Source organism: Caenorhabditis remanei, chromosome IV (assembly GCF_010183535.1).
Source record: "Caenorhabditis remanei strain PX506 chromosome IV, whole genome shotgun sequence".
NCBI classification, from domain to species: domain Eukaryota; kingdom Metazoa; phylum Nematoda; class Chromadorea; order Rhabditida; family Rhabditidae; genus Caenorhabditis; species Caenorhabditis remanei.
This window is the reverse complement of record NC_071331.1, coordinates 18,902,670-18,923,426: the sequence shown is the minus strand read 5'-3', so window position 1 is coordinate 18,923,426 and position 20,757 is coordinate 18,902,670. Positions and strand designations below refer to the sequence as shown.

The 20,757-nt window shown below is 36.9% G+C and overlaps 3 protein-coding genes across 3 annotated transcripts; 1 reads left to right on the top strand and 2 right to left on the bottom strand.

Moving 5' to 3' along the window:
* Positions 1-392: 392 nt before the first annotated feature.
* GCK72_015198 (uncharacterized protein) lies at positions 393-4,791 on the top strand (the record flags this gene model as incomplete). Its single annotated transcript, XM_053730689.1, has 5 exons — positions 393-563; positions 3,428-3,559; positions 3,603-3,763; positions 3,809-4,006; positions 4,620-4,791. 5 exons carry the CDS (start codon positions 393-395, stop codon positions 4,789-4,791), a joined length of 834 nt encoding a protein of 277 aa, XP_053585461.1.
* A 5,314-nt stretch (positions 4,792-10,105) lies between these two features.
* Positions 10,106-12,645, bottom strand: GCK72_015197 (uncharacterized protein; the record flags this gene model as incomplete). Its single annotated transcript, XM_003097345.2, has 3 exons — positions 10,106-10,220; positions 11,713-12,510; positions 12,560-12,645. The coding sequence occupies 3 exons, from the start codon at positions 12,643-12,645 to the stop codon at positions 10,106-10,108; spliced, it is 999 nt and encodes a 332-aa protein (XP_003097393.2).
* A 2,841-nt stretch (positions 12,646-15,486) lies between these two features.
* Positions 15,487-17,743, bottom strand: GCK72_015196 (uncharacterized protein; the record flags this gene model as incomplete). The annotated part of the gene is made up of 5 exons (XM_053730688.1): positions 15,487-15,654; positions 15,705-16,373; positions 16,481-16,909; positions 16,958-17,068; positions 17,657-17,743. The coding sequence occupies 5 exons, from the start codon at positions 17,741-17,743 to the stop codon at positions 15,487-15,489; spliced, it is 1,464 nt and encodes a 487-aa protein (XP_053585460.1).
* Positions 17,744-20,757: the final 3,014 nt, after the last annotated feature.

The following is a 20,757-nucleotide window of genomic DNA, read 5'->3' as shown; positions in this document are numbered from 1 at the left end:
TTTTTAGAAACCTGGATTTATTGCAAAAAGCGCAGAAAAGGAATTAAGAATACACATACTATTTCGAATACATTGGGAAGCAACTGAAACAGAAAATATTTTTATGAAGAAATTGTTTGTCAGTCAAAACGGGAAGATAACAATACGTTTTTTTCAAATTGTTCTGAAATATAATCACAGTAAAAAATGGATAAAAATGAGTCTCAAGTGGCACGAAAGCTCCTAAAGGAGATCCCAGTCTTTTCTCTGTTTCTTCTTATTCTGGATCTATTAATTTATTGAGAGCATTGGATGCAGAGGCCAATTCGACTGTCACTATTCAAGTTTCCACTTCGGAGGTTTATTTTCTTATTTTTACTTTTTATTTATTTATTTTTCTCCAAACCCAAACAATGGAAGTGGATCCAAAACTCGCTCATTTCGTTAGCATCACAATTAACGTCGCTGATAAGAACGACTGGATTCCAAACTTTGAAAGTGGATCATATGAATTCGATGTTAAGGAAGACACTCTTCCGGGGACTATTGTGGGACAAGTCAATGCATTTGATCAGGATAGAGATGTGAGTTTGGTGAAAACACTTTGGAACTGTGAATTTTACATTCAACTGGGAGCGATTGAATATTTTTATGAAACTAAAGATGAATTCACATGTCGTTTTCGAGACAGTAGAAGTAATTAGGTTTGAAGGTTAACTCAGCAGAATTTATTATGTAACAAGTGTGTCTCTACTGTCGATTACCAATTTTTCTGAAACCTGACTTCAAATTTTGTTTGAAACAGCATAATTTTGTTGTTTTTACCAAAGTTCGGCCCGGTGATTCGTAATTTTAAATATTGAAAAAGGAATTAAATGTAAGTTTCTAAGTTTCTCCTCATTAAAAAAAAATAATATTTCCGTTTTTTGTGTTGTGGTGAAACTCAAGTAAAACATGTACGGGATTCTTTACTTATCGCCCCCCACATCAGTAGAGTCCCCCACGTTGAAATTTACCTAGGAAGAGCCCCCCACCCAGTACAAAACAGGTGGGGGCTTTTTCCTCACGGCGGGGGGCTCTACTTCTGTTTTGGTGTGAAACAATGACCCCCCACCAGTACAAAGTGGGGGGCGATTGTTCAAGAACCTGGTATTCATGACTTATCGCCCCCACCCCCCTAGAGCCCCCCACCGGGAGTGGAGTCGTAATTCTTACTGTTTATCTTTAGCTGTAATCATTTATTGATAGCCCCCACCATTGAACATCGGTCCCCCACCTATGGATTATTAGACCCCCATCATTGAATATAAGTCCCCCATTAATGACTTTAAAACCCCCACTGTTTAACAATAGACCCCCATCATAGAACATCAGGCCCCCACTATTGAATTCCACACTATGAATGAAACAAATGGAAGCACGTTTTCAGACTATAAGCTTGAACATCATAAATATAAATTATGCCGAAAATGTCTTTCCGGGTCTTTTTACCTAAGCCTGAAGATTCGGGTATAGTTGAATTATTTTGGACTAAATGGTTCAGGAGTATAAGCGAAAAAAGAGAAAAGGGAGGGGGGCTAATGTTCAATGGGTGGGGGGTCAATAATCAATCAGGTGGGGAGCTTTTCCCAGGTCCTTTTTGGGGGGGTCATTCTTCAATATAGGGGGGGACGAAAAGTAAATATACCCACATGTACAAGCGTGCACAAGTAAAACGAACTCACAAGAGTTAGTTTTTTTAAAAAGTTATGAAACAGTAAATTTTAATTAATAATGTCTTAAAGGAGGGCTGAAATAATTTTTATTTCAAGCTTACTAGGGAATGACTTACACATAGGTTGGAGAAACACAACATGATTTTTATCGCTGGAAAGCTGACGTTTCCCTGATTCCGAATCTATATTCTGTTTTTGCAGTGGCCCTCTCACATCAGTTTTGAGAAATTCGGCTCCAAAGTTAGGGTAAATTTTAGTGCTCAAACTCAAGTTGTTAACCCGCGTGTTGCCCCAAAACGTGAATCCATTCGGTAGGTAGACAAATCAGCGGTTGAAAACACGCGGGTTGACAACTTGAGTTTGAGCACTAAAATTTACCCTAACTTTGGAGCCGAATTTCTCAAAACTGAGAGGGCCACTGCAAAAACAGAATATAGATTCGGAATCAGGGAAACGTCAGCTTTCCAGCGATATATATCATGTTGTGTTTCTCCATACTTTGTGTAAGTCATTCCCTAGTTAGAATTCTTCAGACAATATTAAGAAGCTTTCATCATTAGAGTATATGCTAAAAATTGCTCTGAACGCCACAATTCCCGTTTTCCTGACTCTGAACGAACCTTCGTGGAAGAGTTTTTCCGCGCGGCCGTGTAGTCCTCTCGGATTTGTTCAATTCTTCGTTTTCTTAATGTTTCCAACAAATTTTCGTAGTTTTTTAGATGAATTCACATACCTGTTGAAACAGTATAAGTAATTAGAGGGATTTATTTTGTACAAACCTTATTTGTCCAGTGTATATTCTGCACATTACTAATTGTTCTGAAACCCGACTTCAAATTTTATTTGAAACCGCATAATTTTGTTGTATGGCTACACTTGTGAGCATTTTTAAGTATGCGGAAAAATCCATAATTCAAAAAAAAATCTATCACACTTGTTAACATTATTGAAACTGTAAAATTCGTAATTTTAAATATTAAAAAAGGAGTTAAATGTAAGTTTCCAAGTTCTCTCCTCATATTTTAAATTATTTATTTCCTTGTTTTATGGACAAGATTTCTCAAGTAAAACGAACTCACAAGAATTTGTTTTTATAAAGCTATGAAACCGAGCATTTTAATCACATATTAATTTTTTCAACTTAAAACCGAAAATCTGAAAAATCGAATTAACTAATTGGTCATTCTATTTATCGAACTCTACTACTTCCATCAGTGTAAAGTTAAAATATTACCGGACTGAAACAGCAAAAAAAGTTATGTTTTCATTTTATCCATCTTTACCTGAATTGTTTAAGAAGTTAGACAGGAGTTTTATTATCTTATAAATTCCTTATGCACGTTCATATAACATCCGGAACAGGGATATTTGGTGTAAAAGTCAAGTAAGATTTGAAACAAAACGCTTATTTTTTTTGAAAGCTCATTCCACAAAAAAATGAGAAACTCGAAAACTTGCAGAGCTTCCAATGACAGATTGACACTTCATTGATATTTCTGAAACTGGAGAAACAGCACTTTTTTGTTCATATTTTTAGTAGAATAACCATTGAAGCTCTAGAAATCAGGTAATCGTTGTGCTGATTGTTTTGTGAGTAAAAAGCGACCAGGACTACCTCTGACAGTATTCACAACAATAATACAATTTCCGAAACTGTTACAAAATATTTTTCTGTTTCATCATTAAATCTTCTCTCAATTGTCAAATCTCTGATCATCTCTCCCAATTTTCAGGATCCAAACAACCGTATCCGGTACCGTCTCCTGTCTGCAGGTGGTCTGGAAGCCCATTTCAATGTGAACGCTAAGAGTGGATTGATCACTTTGGCAAGGCCTATTGATGCATTCGCCGGGGAGAAGATTACGGTAGGTTACTGTCTTTATCGTGACTGGAAAAGGTTGATTTCAGTTGCGAATCGAGGGAGCCGACAGTGGAATGCCACCACTCTCCTCCACAACTACAGTACTCATCAACGTGATTGCCACATCATCTCACTTGATTCCTGACGCATCGCCTGTCTTGAATACACCGAATGAGGGAGAGTTGCAGTTCAGTTTGAGAAATTATACGTGAGTTTTAAACTTTTACTCCAATTAAAATTATAACTTTTTCAGTGCTTCTGTATCTGAAGCTGTCCGTCCACCCCATTTGGTCCAAGTACTGTCAGTGATGAATAAACCAACAGATACCAGATTTATCATTTGTAATATTGTATCTGGAAATTATCGTGGAGCATTCGGAGTCACTGCTGGAAATGATGGAAATTGTGAGCTGAGAACGCAGATGGAGTTGGATAGGGAGACTGTTGAGAGGTGAGTTTTTATTTTTACTGTTTCAGAAATAAAAAGGGAGACTTTACTGAAAATTACAATTAATTATCGCATTTTTTTATTTTCAAATTTGAAAGTTTAAATGTTCTGTTTCAATAAGGTCTATTAAAAATTCACGAAAATTTTTAATCGTTGAATGAGTGAGTGATGATTTTACATTTTCTAAATTTACTAGCCAAGGTCATGGAGTCAGTTTTGATCTATGGGACGTGACTTATATAATTGGACAGCTGAGAAAACGCTCATTCCGAATATATACTTAGTTTTTGCCCGCGAGACCTGGTATTCGAGAAAAATATAGCTCTCAACGATTTTTGGTATCGAAACATTAAAACAGAAATTTCACCTAAGTTTTGAAACTTTCAAGTTTCAAAGCGACGATTTTCAGATTCCCAGCGTCTTAATTTTATTTATGTTGGCGCTAGCAGACAAAAATCACGATTTTCAGGGAACGAAAAACAGAAAAATCTAGAATTTATTAGTGATATTATTAGTGATAGAAACAAATAGAATGCAGCGTTTATCGCATAAAGTATTGTGCCGTAATATAATTTCAATCACCCTATCGTCTTCCCCATTTCATTCTTAATTACAGATACCTCCTGAATGTGACCGTAACCGCTGGAACTCACACCGACTATGCACTTGTCTCGATTACTGTACTGGATGTGAATGACAATGTGCCTAGATTTGTTTATGATTCGGATCTCGGATTGACCACTTACTTCGGAGCAGTTTCCTCCGTTGCCAATTCGAGTTTAGAGTAAGTAGTTCTACCTGAAAAGTATTTCGAAATTCAAATAATTTATTTCAAGGTATCCGCTTGTGACTCGCCAATATCCGGTCAGCAGTTGTGCTCGAAGGCAGATGTTGTTGTGAATGTAATCGAGTCGACCAATAGATTTAAGATGATTATCTATGGATTGAACCCACAACAGTTGAAAAAACATGAAAAGGATCTGGTGAAATCGATTAGACAGTTCACTGGAAGCTGTAATTTATTGACGATTGAAAAGATGATTGAGCACACTGCTATTGAAAATCAGGTGAGTGTTCAGGGGTCGAAAACTTTTGGTTTGTGAACTGACACATTTTTCCGAAATTATAGCAAAATATCATAACTGACCACGATACGCCTTTAGAACGTACAAATGTTTGTAGCCCATTTAAAAGTTGTGTGTCGTTATGCTTCTTGGCGTAAAACCCATTCTTTCCAAATATGGTTTGTCCAGTTTTTTAAATTCTATGGGGATTGATTACATAGTTTCTTTTTTTAAATAAGCAACTTTTTTGAAACAGAAAATTTTTATAGAAAGTTATAGTTTTGTACTGTTTCACAGTTTTTGTAAAGTTCTTTTGAACACGTTCTCTTAATGGAACTGCCGTTAGTGGATTCTGACAAATTAATTAAAACAGGTGTTTTTAAAACATTCACTGCTTCGATTTTTCACTTTCGGTAACAGAATAGTTTGTTTGAAGTGCACCTGTTTGGCGTAGTGGGAATGATTTTTAAAGATTGAAATGCTGCGATAATGTCTACCACTATGTATTTTCTGAAAATCTCATAAAAAGTTCATAAAACAATAAAATATATGAAAAAGTAACATGTTTTTGATTGAATATCTCAATATCTATCAATTACGAACAATTACGATAGATCTGAAAACCATTGTGAAACAATAAAATTTTATCTGAAATAATTTCTTTTATTTTCAGTATTTTCGTTTCCACTTTTTACATGACATTCTCTAAAAGGAGAAAATCATTAATTATGCTGATTGTGAGAACTCCAGGGTCAGTTCTCATAAACTATTAGTCGCCTGTGAAACAGTCAATGTTTTTGGATACACGTTTCAAATGTTCTTTCTATGCTTCAGAGAGTGATTGCATAGTTTTATTTAGAAAAAAAACAACATTATTGAAACAGAAAATGTTTATAGGAAGTTATAATTTTGTACCGTTTCAATGTTTTTGTAAAGTCCTTATGAACTTTTTTGTTAGTGGAATCTTTTTTTTTAATCGTGAGTTTTTTATAACTTCCGGTATCAGAACAGTTTGTTTGAAGTGCGCCTTTTTCGCATAGTGAGAAAGATTTAAATAAGCAATTGTTGGGAAATTAGTGAAATGTTATATTTCTAAATCTACCAATGTGTTGTTTTTCTGAACATCTCATAAAAAGATCATGAAACAGTGAAATTTACGGAATTATCTAAAGAACAATTATCAACTACGGACAATTACAATAGAATTCAAAAAAATTGTGAAACAGTGAAATTTTATCTGAAATACAGAACCGCAATGTTGAATTGTTACATAATCGAAAAAAAAAGAATTTCTGAAACAGGGTTTATAGTTTCAGAAAAGTCAATGTGTCAAGAAGTCAAAAAATCAAGATTACCCAACTAGTCGTGTTCGTAATGAAAAATTATTGAAACAGGAAAATTCAGATATAAAATTCGAGATTACCTAAAACTAGAATTTTTGAAATTGTTCACTTCAACAAGAAAGAGTGCCTAATAATTCTGAATATTGTGAAACAGGAAACTTGAATTTCCAGATTTAATCAAACACGGCTGTATCAGAACATTTAGCTTTGAGTACTGAAACCGACTTAAAATCACTATGACAATATGGGTCATGGTACCCGCATCATGATGTGAAAGTCTTGGAACAGTGATATATGTTTTTATACATTGATAATTTCTACCGCTTCAAATAGTTCATGCTATAGTTTTCCAACGTCTTTAAACTCTAGACTTTAAACTCAAGGGCGCGGCTCTCCTCATTATGATTTAGTAGCTCAGCACAGCTCTTACAACTGCGCTCCACCGAAATCCTCTTGAGAAATATCCATTTTTCTCTGAGTCTCTCGATTTCTCCCACAATTTACTTTGGTTTTGGAAGAGCGCGGTTGTAAGATGTGTGTCGTGCTAATAAAAGTTTTGAAACGTTACTGTTTCAAAACATCTCATAATCAACTCTTGACTTTTATCATAGCTCTCCGCTGTGTACAACCTCCAAAAAGCGTCAAGACTTACCGTTTCAAAACGTTTCTACAAATAGTTCAAACTTTTTCAATTCAATTTGCTCACATTTCTGTCACTTCTAATCTCAATGCTTTCGCTTTTTCTTACTATTCCATATATTTGGATTCTCTGTAAGAGTTTCCTGAAAATTGTAACCTATTGGTAAATCAGAAAATGGCAGAGAACCAATGCTACAAATAAAATTCAGATGCCTAATAATGGAGATCAAATTTTGTTCATAGTCGGTACAAATGCTCCTGATAACAATTGGAAACAAAATCCACAATCCAACATTTTTAGAAACCCGGATTTATTTTTAAAAAAGAAGCAAACTTGGAAATGTACCCTCCGAAACCATCGATGATTTTATGAAATTAAAAGCTTTTGAAAAATTATAAACTTTTATTGAAGGACGAAAGATTTAAATAATGAGGTAAGATAATTGAAATCAATTAATAAACACCAAACAATCATCCCACAATGAAGTATGACGAACGGAAAATGTTGCAGTCTTTCCATCGATACGTCTGATGTCGATGCCTCCGTTTATCTCTATCGGACCATCGTTACTACTGAAAATAAATAGTGAATTTCAGAAGTGATCTATATCATTTGAAAGCTAACAAATTGTGACTTCGAAACGTGTTTTCAAACTTTGCTTATTTCCAAAACTGACCTAGTTATATGATTTTTACTTTTTTGTTTGAGCATGTATTCGTAACTCTCACAAAGTCAACTTTCAAATGATATATATCAAGGCAGAAAACTTTTATTTAGGTCTAGATCCTTCCCTAGTGTAAGTCACTTATCAACTCACGTCTTCATGATTCGTTTGACTCCTTTGTCAACCTCTTCATATGGGATATCATGCAACGCAAATTCTTTGAATTCTTCCATTGATTTGAATTCAAAGTCCAAGAATTCCAGATTCAAATGAGCCTCCATTGCAATCCATTTCTTGAAGAACGAATTCCAGTCCTTGTTTGAGAATTGATTTGTTCCAAGAATCACTTGGGCACTATCTATTTCCAGTAGTCGCTCATATCCAATCCATTGCGACTTGACCATTTCTAATTTCTTCAGACCTTTTGGAAATTTCAAATCAAAATTCTCGTTATTGATATGTAGAAAGAAATACATTAGATCATTAGTTTTTATATTCTTCAGGAGATATGCGGCATGCTCATCCACGTTGATATCAGAATCGGTATGAAAGAGATAACATCCGTCTACAGATATCTCATTTGTTTTCAAAAAGTCAATAATTGAAACGTTATGATCTACGGATTCATCCATATACATTGATAAAATATCAATGTTCTGCCTCTTGAATACTTCCAATACATATTTACACAAGATTTGGAATCTTTCGATAGTATTCTTCGAATATTTATATATTTTCAGCTTGAAGAAATCATCCTTTTTCCATTGCTTAATTACTCTACCCAATTCTTCATCTGACGTCATCACATAACTGTAAGAGATTTTCTCATTGGTTCCACGAATTTCTATTTCCAGGTTTTTATCAATAGAAAGTACAACTGTATATTTCGGATAAAAGGTCATCCTCTTTGTAACTTGTTTGCTTCTCTTAGAGATTAGAGAGAAATTTATGCTGAAAAAAAGACGATGAAGAGTACTGTAGTTTTGACACTAGACAACTTACATTTCAAATGGGTGCATAGCTTTGAAAACTTCTTCAATAGCTAGATACGGTAGACGGAGTATCGGAAATGGTTTCGTAGTGTCCATTTTGAGAAGAAAATCGATAGACGAAAAGGGAAAACGAGGGACAAGGAATGAGTGAGAATGAGACAATAGTCGAAGGAAGGAGGAATAAGACTGTTCGAGAAGGGTCTGAGTGACAGAGGGGTTCTGGGAAACCAAACAATAAGAACAACTAATGCAAGGTCTCCCAGTCTCCAAAAAGAAATACAAGGAAATTTTTGATCTACTCTCACAAAACGACATTTTTGAGAAAATTGCAGGTCTACAACTTTATTTCTTCTATTTTTAGCGTAAATCTTTTTGTCGGGAGTAAGAAAATTTTAGTTTTAGAATTATTGGTGTTAATAAGTGTGCCACACTCCTAGAGTAATGTTTTTTCTTTTTATAAATTAGGCTGACGCGTCTTCGGCGCGTTAATTTTGGAAATGAAAGTAAAATGAGGACGTCCTGAAAAACACTCATCCACAGACAGAGCCTACAGCCGGTATATCATTCTTATATATAAAAGACAATTGGGCGTTGTCTGAGGCGCTGTCCGCAACGGTTTTGGAAAGAGAATAGAAACTAAGCCAGCGGGCAAAACCGAACTAGCGTGTTTGAACAAGACCGCCGCTTTAGACCACTCGGCCATGCGTGCACGTTTCAAAAAGGTTCGCCACGTAAATGTGAAGAGGCCAGCCGACACAGGGTCTCGGGATGAGTAGTGAAAATAAACGCGCTCCGCTGAAATCAGCCAAAGTTTTAGCGCGAAATTCAAAATAAATGTTTTATTTTAAAATTTTATTTATTTATTTAATAGAATTGATCTTGAAAATATGCGAGACAGTCGAAAAACTGGCCAAAAATGCGGGAAAACGGACATAAATCGGCTCAAAAAGTGGTCGATTAAGCTGCGTATCAAAATGCAATGCTTAAGGTCGAATTGAAAAAAATTAAAATTTGAATTTGCCGCAAATGTCTAGTGGAGCGCATACGATTTCAATACTCACCCCTAGACCCTGTGAGCCGATTGAACCCGCCGAAGGCGGGGAAGAGATGCTGGTATGTATATATAAGAATAATAATCGTGTAACCATAAATCGTTATTAGGATTTATTATACCTTAAGAGGTTACAAATAAAAATGGCGCTGAGGGAAAAGAAAAAGTTAAGAGTCCGGATCGGCCTAGAATGAGCTTGCGTTTGGCTTTGTATACTGGTCCGGGAGTGGGAGTGACCCACGGGTGTAGAACGAAGGGTGAGAGGTGAAATGGTAAGAAAATAACAATGTGTGAGAGATAGAAGTGCGCATGGAGACGCAAAAGAGCTGTAATTATTGAAAGAAAATGTCAGTGAACAATCATCATCGAAAAAATATCATATTCCGCAAAGAATGTTGCCGCCTTTCCATCAATTCTTCTAATGTCGACGCCTCCGCTTATCTCTTCAGTTTTATCACGATCACTGAAAATAAATGGAAACTTCAAGGGAAAAAAAAACTGGAAACGTTTAGATTATTATGCTTCACAAAAAGAATAATAGTCGAACTGGCGGTGTACGTTCACTTTCATCCCCCACCTCTATCACAATTGCCCCCCACCTGCACGGTAGGGAATGGCCCCCCATTTTCCTTTCATTATCGATTCAGTTTTAAAAATTCGTGACCTTTCAATGCACCGCGTGTCCCTCGAGTTCGTAGTAGCAGTTCGTTTTTATTAGGATTTCTTATTTATTTCGACTTATCGAAGACTCCAGGATGGTTATAGAGGCAAGTAGGGACCATTAGGGGTAAGTAAGGGTCATGTGTGAACTCTATTGGGGGTGATTATGGATATATGGACTAGTTCCACATTCCTCCCCCACTCTGATAAGGATTCCATAATTACCCCCCACGTAGAAGTAGGGGGTCAATTATGAACTCTATGAGGGGTGATTGTGGAAACTTGGAGTAGTTCCACATTCCTCCCCCACATTTTCAGGCTCATCAATTAGTTTTTCTCTTAATCTTAGGCTTAGGCTTCTTCTGAATCTTAAGCTTAGGCTTTTTCTAAATCTCAGGCTTAGGTTTTTTTTCTAAATCTTAGGCTTAGGCTTCTTCTAGATCTTAGGCTTAGGCTTCTTCTAAATCTTAGGCTTAGGATTCTTCTAGATCTTAGGCTTAGGTTCAAAGATCCAGTCTTTACTCGAACCGGGCGGGGGCAATTGTGGAAACATATAGTACTTCCACATTCCTCCCCCACTCTGATAAGGATTCCATAATTACCCCCCACGTAGAAGTAGGGGGTCAATTATGAACTCTATGAGGGGTGATTGTGGAAACTTGGAGTAGTTCCACATTCCTCCCCCACATTTTCAGGCTCATCAATTAGTTTTTCTCTTAATCTTAGGCTTAGGCTTCTTCTGAATCTTAGGCTTAGGCTTTTTCTAAATCTCAGGCTTAGGTTTTTTTTCTAAATCTTAGGCTTAGGCTTCTTCTAGATCTTAGGCTTAGGCTTCTTCTAAATCTTAGGCTTAGGATTCTTCTAGATCTTAGGCTTAGGTTCAAAGATCCAGTCTTTACTCGAACCGGGCGGGGGCAATTGTGGAAACATATAGTACTTCCACTTTCCTCCCCCACTCTGATAGTGATTCCATGATTGCCCCCCATGGGGGGGAGATAATATACCGTACAAGTAGGGGGGCAATTGTGAACTTCATTGGGGGTGATAGTGGAAGTATACCTAAGGGTTCAGAATGACCCCCCATTCCCGTTCTTGGGGGGCGATCATGGACTGTCGAAAGTTCATGATCACCCCCCGCTCTGTTATAACCCCCCACTATGGAATCATACCCCAAACCTGTGGGATGGGGGGTGATACCATAACGTGGGGGGTCCTTCCGGAGTGGGGGGCGATTGTGGAAATATACCGAACTGGCTACTGTACAAAAAGGTGACACTGAACCATTATTAACTCACGTTATCAGGGTTCGTTTGACTCTTTCGTCCACCACTTCATGCGGTATATCATGCAACACAAACACTGTGAGATCTTCCAGTGATTTGAAATCAAATTTCAAGCATTTCAAATTCAAATGAGTCTCCATTGCTATCCATTTCTTAATAAACATATTCCATCCTGTATTTGTGAACTGATTATTTTCCAGCGATACATGCTCACAATCTATTTCCAGCAGTCTCTCATATCTGATCCATTGCGAGTTGCGAATATATAACTCCTTCAGATTTTTTGGAATTTTCTTATAGAAATTGGCGTTTTTAATATGTAGATAAGAATTGAACTCAATGTTAACTTTTAAATTATCCAGAAGATATGCGGCGTGTTCATCTACGTCATTCTCTTCTTCCGACTGACGCACACTGCATTTGTCCACTGATTTCACATTAGTCTTCAAAAAGTCAATAATCGAAATGTTTTGATCTACGAATGCATCCATTCGCATTGATAAAACGTCGATTGCCTCTCTCTTGAATATTTCCAATACATGTTTACACAATTGTTTCCAATCCTCTATTGGATCTTTTGAATACTTGAATACCCTCCGTATAATGTAATCACTACCTATCATATCCGCAGTTTTTTCCTTCATTTCTTCGCCTGATGCCATTAGATAAAGACATACCACCAGATTATTTGTTCCCTGAATTGCTATTCCCAAGGGTTTATCTATATAAAGACGGATATCATATTTTGAATAGAAAGTCTTATTTTTTGTTACTGATCTTGCCCGTTTGGAAATCATTGAGAAATTGATTCTGGAAGAGAAATTCTTTTTTACAATTTGAGAAAGTTTAAGTAACTTACATTTCGGTTGGGTGCATTGCTTTGAAGATTTCTTCAATAGCTAGAAATGGTAGACGGAGGATTGGGAGTGGTTTGGGTTGGTTCATTTTGGAGAAGGAAATCGACAGACGAGTAATAGTAGGTTGAGAGAGATATAATGAGTAGGAGTGAAGGATGGAGAGGAGAGAAGAACGTTCGAGAAGGTTCTTGTCAAGAATAGATTGCTATGGGAATGGCAAATATTGGTCGTATTGGGTGTGGATGTGTGTTAGCTACACTGTCAACAAATTAAGTGAGCTATAGGAATGTGAATGAGTACGAAGAAGAGGTGTGATAGGAGGAGGAATAAAAATGTTCGAGAAGGATCTGAGTGACAGAGAGGTTCTGGGAAACTGAACAGTAATAACAACTGGTCTTACTGGACCCGGTCCACAATCAACATTTTTTCTCGGCCCGTTTTGAAACAAAATTTGAAAGGCCCGTTTTGAAACAAAAATTTTTTTTGTGACGTGACATGGTTTTACAAAATTGAGATTTTACAAAAAATGGAATATTTTCATGAATTTTTTTGTCTACTTTCCCGGTTTGTTAAAAAAATGGACTTCACACATAATTGTAGCAAATTTTATGTAGTTCTTGGGGAATATATGAAACACATTTTCACATCCACACATCCACACCCAATAAAGCCAATATTTGAAAATGTGACACCCTCCAAAAATTTTTTTCAAGGACGGCAGAGGTGATTAGATGTGGTAAAAAAATACAACTCATCTGTATCATTTTTCTATACTCCAGTATAGTTGCTCCCGATCAAAAATTAAGGAAAAATAGCTCTGATTGTTTTCATTTTTCGAAAATATGAGACATGTCGGAAATGAGTTCGAATTCCTGGCATTGAATAAGCTCCAAATAAAATCTGTTAGGAATAATGATTTTCAGAATGTGTTCCTTTTTCAAGAAAAAAGTAGATAAATGTTGTCTTCTCTTGTCATAACAATTGCTCATAACTCCTCTAAAACTGAAGCGAACAGGCTCAAAAGCACATAACGAACCAAAAATGACTACTGCTCTTCAAAAATTATATGTTTTTAAAACTAAAATCTTCAGAAACCAAAATTTTCAACAAAATTTATTTCTTTTTTTTGCGTTTACCCCCAAATTATTTTTTGAAAAGTTACTTCAAATCAGGCTTGTCAAAAATCGGGTCGGCCCGGATTTTAAAGTGGGTACCCATTTTTTACCAAAGTTTTTTGAAATTTTTCGAATTTTTTCGAAAAAATAAAGTGAAAATGTTAAATTTTTATACATATTAGCTCGGCACAGTTCTTACAACTGCGCTCCACCGAAATGCCTTTAAAAAATTTCTCTTTTTCTCTGAGTCTTTCAATTTCGCACACAAATTTCTTCGGTTTCGGTAGAGCGCGGTTGTAAGAAGCGGGCCGAGCTGATACTCAGCGGGAAAGTTTGGAAGGACGCCGGAAGGTTTATGGATGGAAGGGTATAGCTGAGTGTCGTTGCCAAATTTTCAAAAATTCAAATTGCTTTTACAACTTTCTTCATCATATTGTAGGATGCAGAGAAAGAAATAAACACAAGAAAACATGAAATCTTTATTTTCTGACATACTGAATATGTTCATCAGTCATTAGAATAATATGTATTTTGTATTGCTCTTTGTTGATTCTCGAAGGGTAGAGTTGTAAAAGCGATTTAATATCCCCTTCCATCCCGCTGAGATATACTTTTTCCTAAAAAATTTCAAAAAATGTCAAAAAAATCCAAAAATTCAAATTTTTTTTCAAAACATATTTCAAAACGGGTCGGGCCGGGTCCAACCGGACCGAGATTTTTTAAATTTCGGCTCGGCCCCGCCCCTGACAAGTCTGCTTCAAATGAGTTGTTATTTTTTACAAATCAATAACTCTCACACCTTCCCGGTCTAAAAAAGTTTTTTTGGAGGGTTCAGTTTTTAGAAAAATTCAAAAACTTCGAAAATAATTTTTTGATTCAAATTTTTGTTTTTTGTAGCCAAAGACTTTATCTATCTAGTACAATCATTATCTATTTCCTCTCCATGCTGCATTGTGTACAAAAAACATGATGAAATAGGTTTTCTAAAAATCTCAATATCTCGAAAATTAGATCCACTCACCGAAAAAGCTTCTGGATTGGTCATTTTCTCACAGAATCTATCAAATGAGCCAAAAAACTCGCAAGTTGTGGGGTACATTCCAGAGATGTTGGGAAGTGAAAATTTTCTTATCCGGAAGTCGGAAGTCGGAAGTTGGAAGTGATTTTTCTTATCAGGAAGTCGGAAGTCGGAAGTCGGAAGTAAAATTTCTTATCCGGAAGTCGGAAGTCGGAAGTGAAAAAACGCCCGGAAGTCGGAAGTCGGAAGTCGGAAGTCGGAAGTAGGAATTAGATTTTTTCGCAAATATTCAAAAACCCCAAGAGAAAAACCATAAAATTGCCGAAAATCAGTGGAAAATTAGTTTTTGGCTGAAGAAAATCTTATTTTCTGTCCTTCTAGACAATTTTTCCATGTATTTCTGCGAAATTTACTTTTCCGAAATTTCACCGTTATGTAATGACAGAAGTCGGAAGTAAAATTCCTTATCCGGAAGTCGGAAGTCGGAAGTCGGAAGTGAAATTTCTTATCCGGAAGTCGGAAGTCGGAAGTTGGAAGTGAAAAAAACCCGGAAGTCGGAAGTCGGAAGTCGGAAGTCGGAATTCCCAACAACACTGGTACATTCCATGTTAAATCAAAAGAAACGCGTAACAAATGGAAAGTTGGATAGAGGTTACTAAAAGAATATTGATTCAAAGAAAACTTTTATATTTCAGAAGCTTTCAGCCTACGCAAAGGTTAAGTATAAATAACACCGATCGATAAATAAGTACATATACAAAATATTTCATGAAAGTCAAATAATAAAACAGAAATCTCATTCGCTCTCTTCTGAATCCACGTCTCTCCGTCTTTTTGGTGCTGGACGATTCATTTGCGGCTGCGTTGGCTGGCTGGGCCCCGGTGCTAACTCGGACGGGGACGGACTCAAAACTCTGTCTGGTCCTGGAACTCGCTTTGGATCTTGTTTTGTTGGCGATCTCTTCTGAAACAGAAAAAGTTTGGAACCCAAAGAAAATTTTAGAAAATCCCTACCAACTTCCGAAATCCTTTTTTTGGCCACCCTTTAGCTTTTAAGAATTCATAATTTTCTTGTAGGAATTTCAGACAAACAGAACATAACGTCTGAACAGAACAGTCGAAATTACAGGGTGGCCACTGATTGGGTTGAAGATGAATACCAGAGTATTCACAGATGAGTGGGACTTTCGGAGTTGCATGAGATTTGGATTTGGCAACCATGACAGAGCCCCTTGACCTTGGAACTACTCCACTTTTGCGGACAGCTACACCGATTTGATAGATTTTGTTTGGAGGCCTCCACTTCATTTTGAAAGTCTTCCGACATGTATTGCAGATATTGATGGGGTTCCCCTGAACACATGGTGGATTTCGAACGAATCGTAGACTTCTCCCAGTCCAGTCACATATTATCGAATCTTGTGAGGCGGAAATGTAGGCGCCAAGGGGTCGAATTCCAATATTCCGTAGAAGATAACCTTGTGGTCGTTTGAGTTCATTCAATCTGCGAGATCTCCTCGCTGACCCGTATGAAAGAATAGGTACCCAGTAACACTCGAAATAATCAAGACAGGTAGAGCAGATAACACTTGATTCATTTTTGAAACACGGCGGAATTCTTGCGGTTTGAAGAAACCGTCCAACGAATTCGCATATCAAAGTGGGGTCTGAAGGTGTCGCTGTCTGAAAAATAATGCTAGTTTTGGAAATTGTCTTCTTCATAATGGCTTTCTGCTCCCCATTCCATTTTTCCCCGAAGAAAATCTAAAATTTCCGACATAAAAACATACATATTCTTCATCGTCTCCTTCTGAAACCTCATCGTGCGTCGTTTCTCGTTCCTTGTGTTCAGTCTGTTTCCTTTCAACGATTTCCAGATCTGACGTCGATGGCATGGGTTCACCACTTGGACGTTGACTGTAACTTGGTCCATTGAGTGGTGTTGAACCGATACCAGGTCTCGAGAAGTCTGATCCGTTGTCCGAGGTGCGACTAGATTCTCCTGAACCAGGCCTCGAACCGAACTTGGACGAAGCTGGACTGACATTACCAGATTTCATCTCTCTTCTTTGAAAACTTTCTAGGGCTGCTGAACCACTTTTTTCGTTGGGATTTTGAGGAACTGCCTCGTCATCTACTTCCTCTTCTTCATCAGAATTTATGTTTCTGTTGACGATGTTGGATGCCGGGGGTTCGTCATTCGATGAAGTTAATGCCATCTGAAATCATACCAACTCAATTAAATTCCTTAACATACAAACAATCACCTCAGTGGAAGATTCTGGAACGGCATGAGAAGTGGAAGTGGATGGAGCGTTGTTTGAACTTCTGCGTCTATTTCTCCTGACTTCTGGGTCGTCTGTTGCTCCACGTGGTGTCTGAAATGAGAATTCCGTAATTTTCGTATTTTCTGAGCGCGCTGGTGAAGAAGGAAGAGTAGTCTTTAGAAACAAAAAGAGAAATTCTAAAATTCTAATTCAACCAATGGGCCGCAACTATTTCGAGAAATTGTCGCGAAATATGACGAGATTCTTCGTTATTTAAATAATTGAAATGTAGTACAAAAGATGGATAAGGTGATTGTCGACATTACAATTGTCTGTGAGCTTTGCAACGCTCGACTAGCCTAAAAAGCCGCTAGTAGATTTGTTTCACTTTGTAAGCTTATACTATTCTTTCTGTCTGAAGAAAGTTTAAAATAAACAATTATATTTCTGGAAGGAAAGCATTTCAGAATTGAAGTTTTTTATCTAGTTTGAATTCTATTACACACAAATTTACAAGATTCTTTAGTATATGGAGTCAATTTTCAATTTTTCTTGAAAATAAAGTCGTCACACAGTAAGCTTTGGCATGCCACGATGTTATGCATGTTTTTTTGTTTTAGCGGAAGTTTTTGAGAGTGTTCACAAAATTGATAGATTCTACTCGGCCAATTCTGCTGCCCTGCAAAAGAGGAAACTCACCATTTCTTCATCGTTTCCGTCTGGAACCTCGTTCTGACCCGTCTCTTGCTTCTTATTTCCAGTGCGACTCGATGTTCTCCGTGTCATGGTCACACAGACGCGGCGGAGACTGAAATATGAAAATTCTAACTCAATTTCTGAGAAAAAATGGATAAAAATAGTGAGGGAACGTCAAAGATGAATTAAATTAAAAATTTCTGGAGTGGACGGTAATAGACCAAACCAAGATACCGAAAGAAAACTGTGGTATTTTCTCATAAATTTCTGTAAAGTGCAAAACTTCCAGCACCATTTTAACCACCGACAAGAAAACTGAATACTTTAGCCATTACATTTACCAACTTTGCCATCAAACACACTAAAACACAAGCTCCAATCGGGTCAAGTGACCACAATAAAATAGTATTATGTTTCGATATTCTAAGCAAAACTGAATCGGAGATATCATGCTTTTGGGGTTTTAATAAAATTGATTGGGATACCTGCAAAACTAAATACTTGAAGGAGGTTGACTGGTGCCATTTTTTTTTAACCTACCCAACTATCTGAGATCATATAAATCCTACGCCGAGAACCTCTACCAAAAAAAAACATAAAAACCAGAACCGCCGGGTGCTTTCTTGACTACGTCGAAGCTGCTAGGAAGTTTCGGAAAAAGCTCCTTAAATTCACGAAAAACGCCGAATTCAAGAATTTGGAATCAAAAGGGAGCAACAGGTTTTCCCACCACGCAAAAGCATTACTAAAGCCAAAAACTGTTATCGTTCCCAACCTTACCCATCCGGATGGATTGCCTGCAACTACTGATTATGAAAAAGCGGAAGCCTTAGCGCTCAATTTTGAACTGCAATACACTAACATTGCGTTGAAATCATTCTCCTTGAGCTCTAATTAACCACCGAAACAAGAAATCCCGTGGGTCAGTGACTATGAAACACTATTTATGACTTCCAAAGCAAAAAACTCCTGCTCTCTAACACCCGACGAAGTCCCCTTCAAGATTGTAAAGCTTATCGCTCCTCTAATATGTAGTCAAATAGCCCAAATCCGCTAAATAAAGTCAGCAAACCAAAAGCTCTCACCGATTTCAGACCCATTAGCATCACATCTAACATATGTAGAATGTTCGAAAGATGCTTTCTGCCTAGGAAATCTACAACAACCTGTATGTTGGAATCAATGAATGAATGGACAAGGGATGCCAAGTAGATTTTTGATTTCGCCAAAGCTTTCGATCGCGTGCCCCACTGCCAACTGCTCGATAAACTCCAAGAGCTGAAGATAAAAATAATTTAGTCTCGTGGATAAGTGCATTTTTGAAAAGTGGTTTCTTCGTTCTCTAGCGATAGAACAGCAGTCTTTGGTGTTCTACAGGGCTCCGTAATCTCGCCAGTTCTGTTTGGTCTATTTGTGAACACTATTCCGAGTGCTTTACGTTCGCTGTAAGCAATTTGTGGATGATCTGAAACTGTATTCGATTCTGCCAGAAGACGCCGTCGCTAGCCCTCTCCCTGGAGCCATCGAATTTATCAATAAATGGTCCAAAGATCATCGGCTAGCTCTCAATAAAGATACAACTTCCTAGATATCGCTGGGTGCCAAACCAAAAATATTCGACTATATCGTAGATGGATCTTTAGTGCGACGTGAGGAAACTATAAGGAATTTGGGTTTTATGATCTACCCAAAACTAGACACATCTACCCTGATTATTCTGAACTAGAATCGGTTGTATTTGATTTTATTCACATTTTCACGATTCTATAATCGTATTTCAAAATGAAAAATAACAGCAGCAAAAAAAGAGGAAATTAGAAAATTCGCGGATTCGAGGATAAATATATCTATAATTTGCGATCAAGAAAGCAATGGGATTTTTCGTTGTAAAAATTATTGAAAAGTACTGAAAAAGAGAGAAGCTAGATGAGAATGAGAGCAGATGTATTGCAAAATATTTCAAAGATCGCACAAGTTCGGAGCAAATTAATTGAAATGAGGAGAGTTGAAAGCGGAAACAAATTTTAGATTGGCGCAGGCTGAAATTGAGGAAACGCTGATAGAAGAAAAGAGAAACTGTGGGGAAGCAAGAATCATTCAGATTAATGAAGAAAAATGAACACACGGCCTCCGACGGAGGCCCTCTCAATGCACTTCGCACAGTACTTTGAGAGGGCCTCTGCAAGAGGCCGTGTGAACAGAAAAGACGAAAACAAGGGAAAATGAGACGACTTGCCGCACGGAGATCAAATGTGGATGGTAGGTCTACGATAATTATTTTATTGTTTATGAAGTGATTCTGAAGTATTTTAAGTGCACAAACTTTATGAAATGAGATCCGAACTTCATTTTTTTTAGCAAAATTAGCTCTAAAATTCGCTTTTAATGTCAGAGCAGAAAAAATTGTTAAAGAAAAATAATGCAAACGCGCTTCATTGACACGCATGAGAGAGAAGAGACATAGAAATTTCAGTCATGGCATTGCATTTTTCAAATTATTTCTCTCCCGTTTTGTGCGTGTTTCTTCTAAATATTTTTTGCACAAATTTAAAGAATATTTGTTCTTTTTGAATAAACTACGGAAGAACGGAATACTATTTATAAACTTGACACGAAAATTGACATAAAAAGTGATTTCTAAGCAGAAATTAGAAAAGTGTTAACCTAGAAGTTATTTGTTCATGTTTAAAAGTAACTGAAGTTAGCTTGTTCTATTTATCAGGCTGGTGCATAAGTTTCTTTCTTTTTTCGGATCATTTTTGTCATGAAATTTCTAGAAGGCTTATAACTCACATAATGAGAAATATAGTTATTTCGTACCTACAACTTATTGTGATTATACCTGTGACATGACGTCTGCCATCTGCTTAATCTCAGCCGTAGACAAGTCAAAATACTCGAGGAACCCTTTTTTCTTCGTCTCCATTTTTTTCCTAGAAAATGTTGACAAGAAAGGGTCAGTTTTTTAAAATTTAAACAAGCAAGAAAAGTTGTGTTCAAAAAAATAAAAAAGACATTCCAACTGAGCAACGCTTGTTCAGTGCCCGCCTCTGAAGAAAGGTGAAGATCAGCAATTTAGGAATGTGCGAGTATTTTCGATTTTT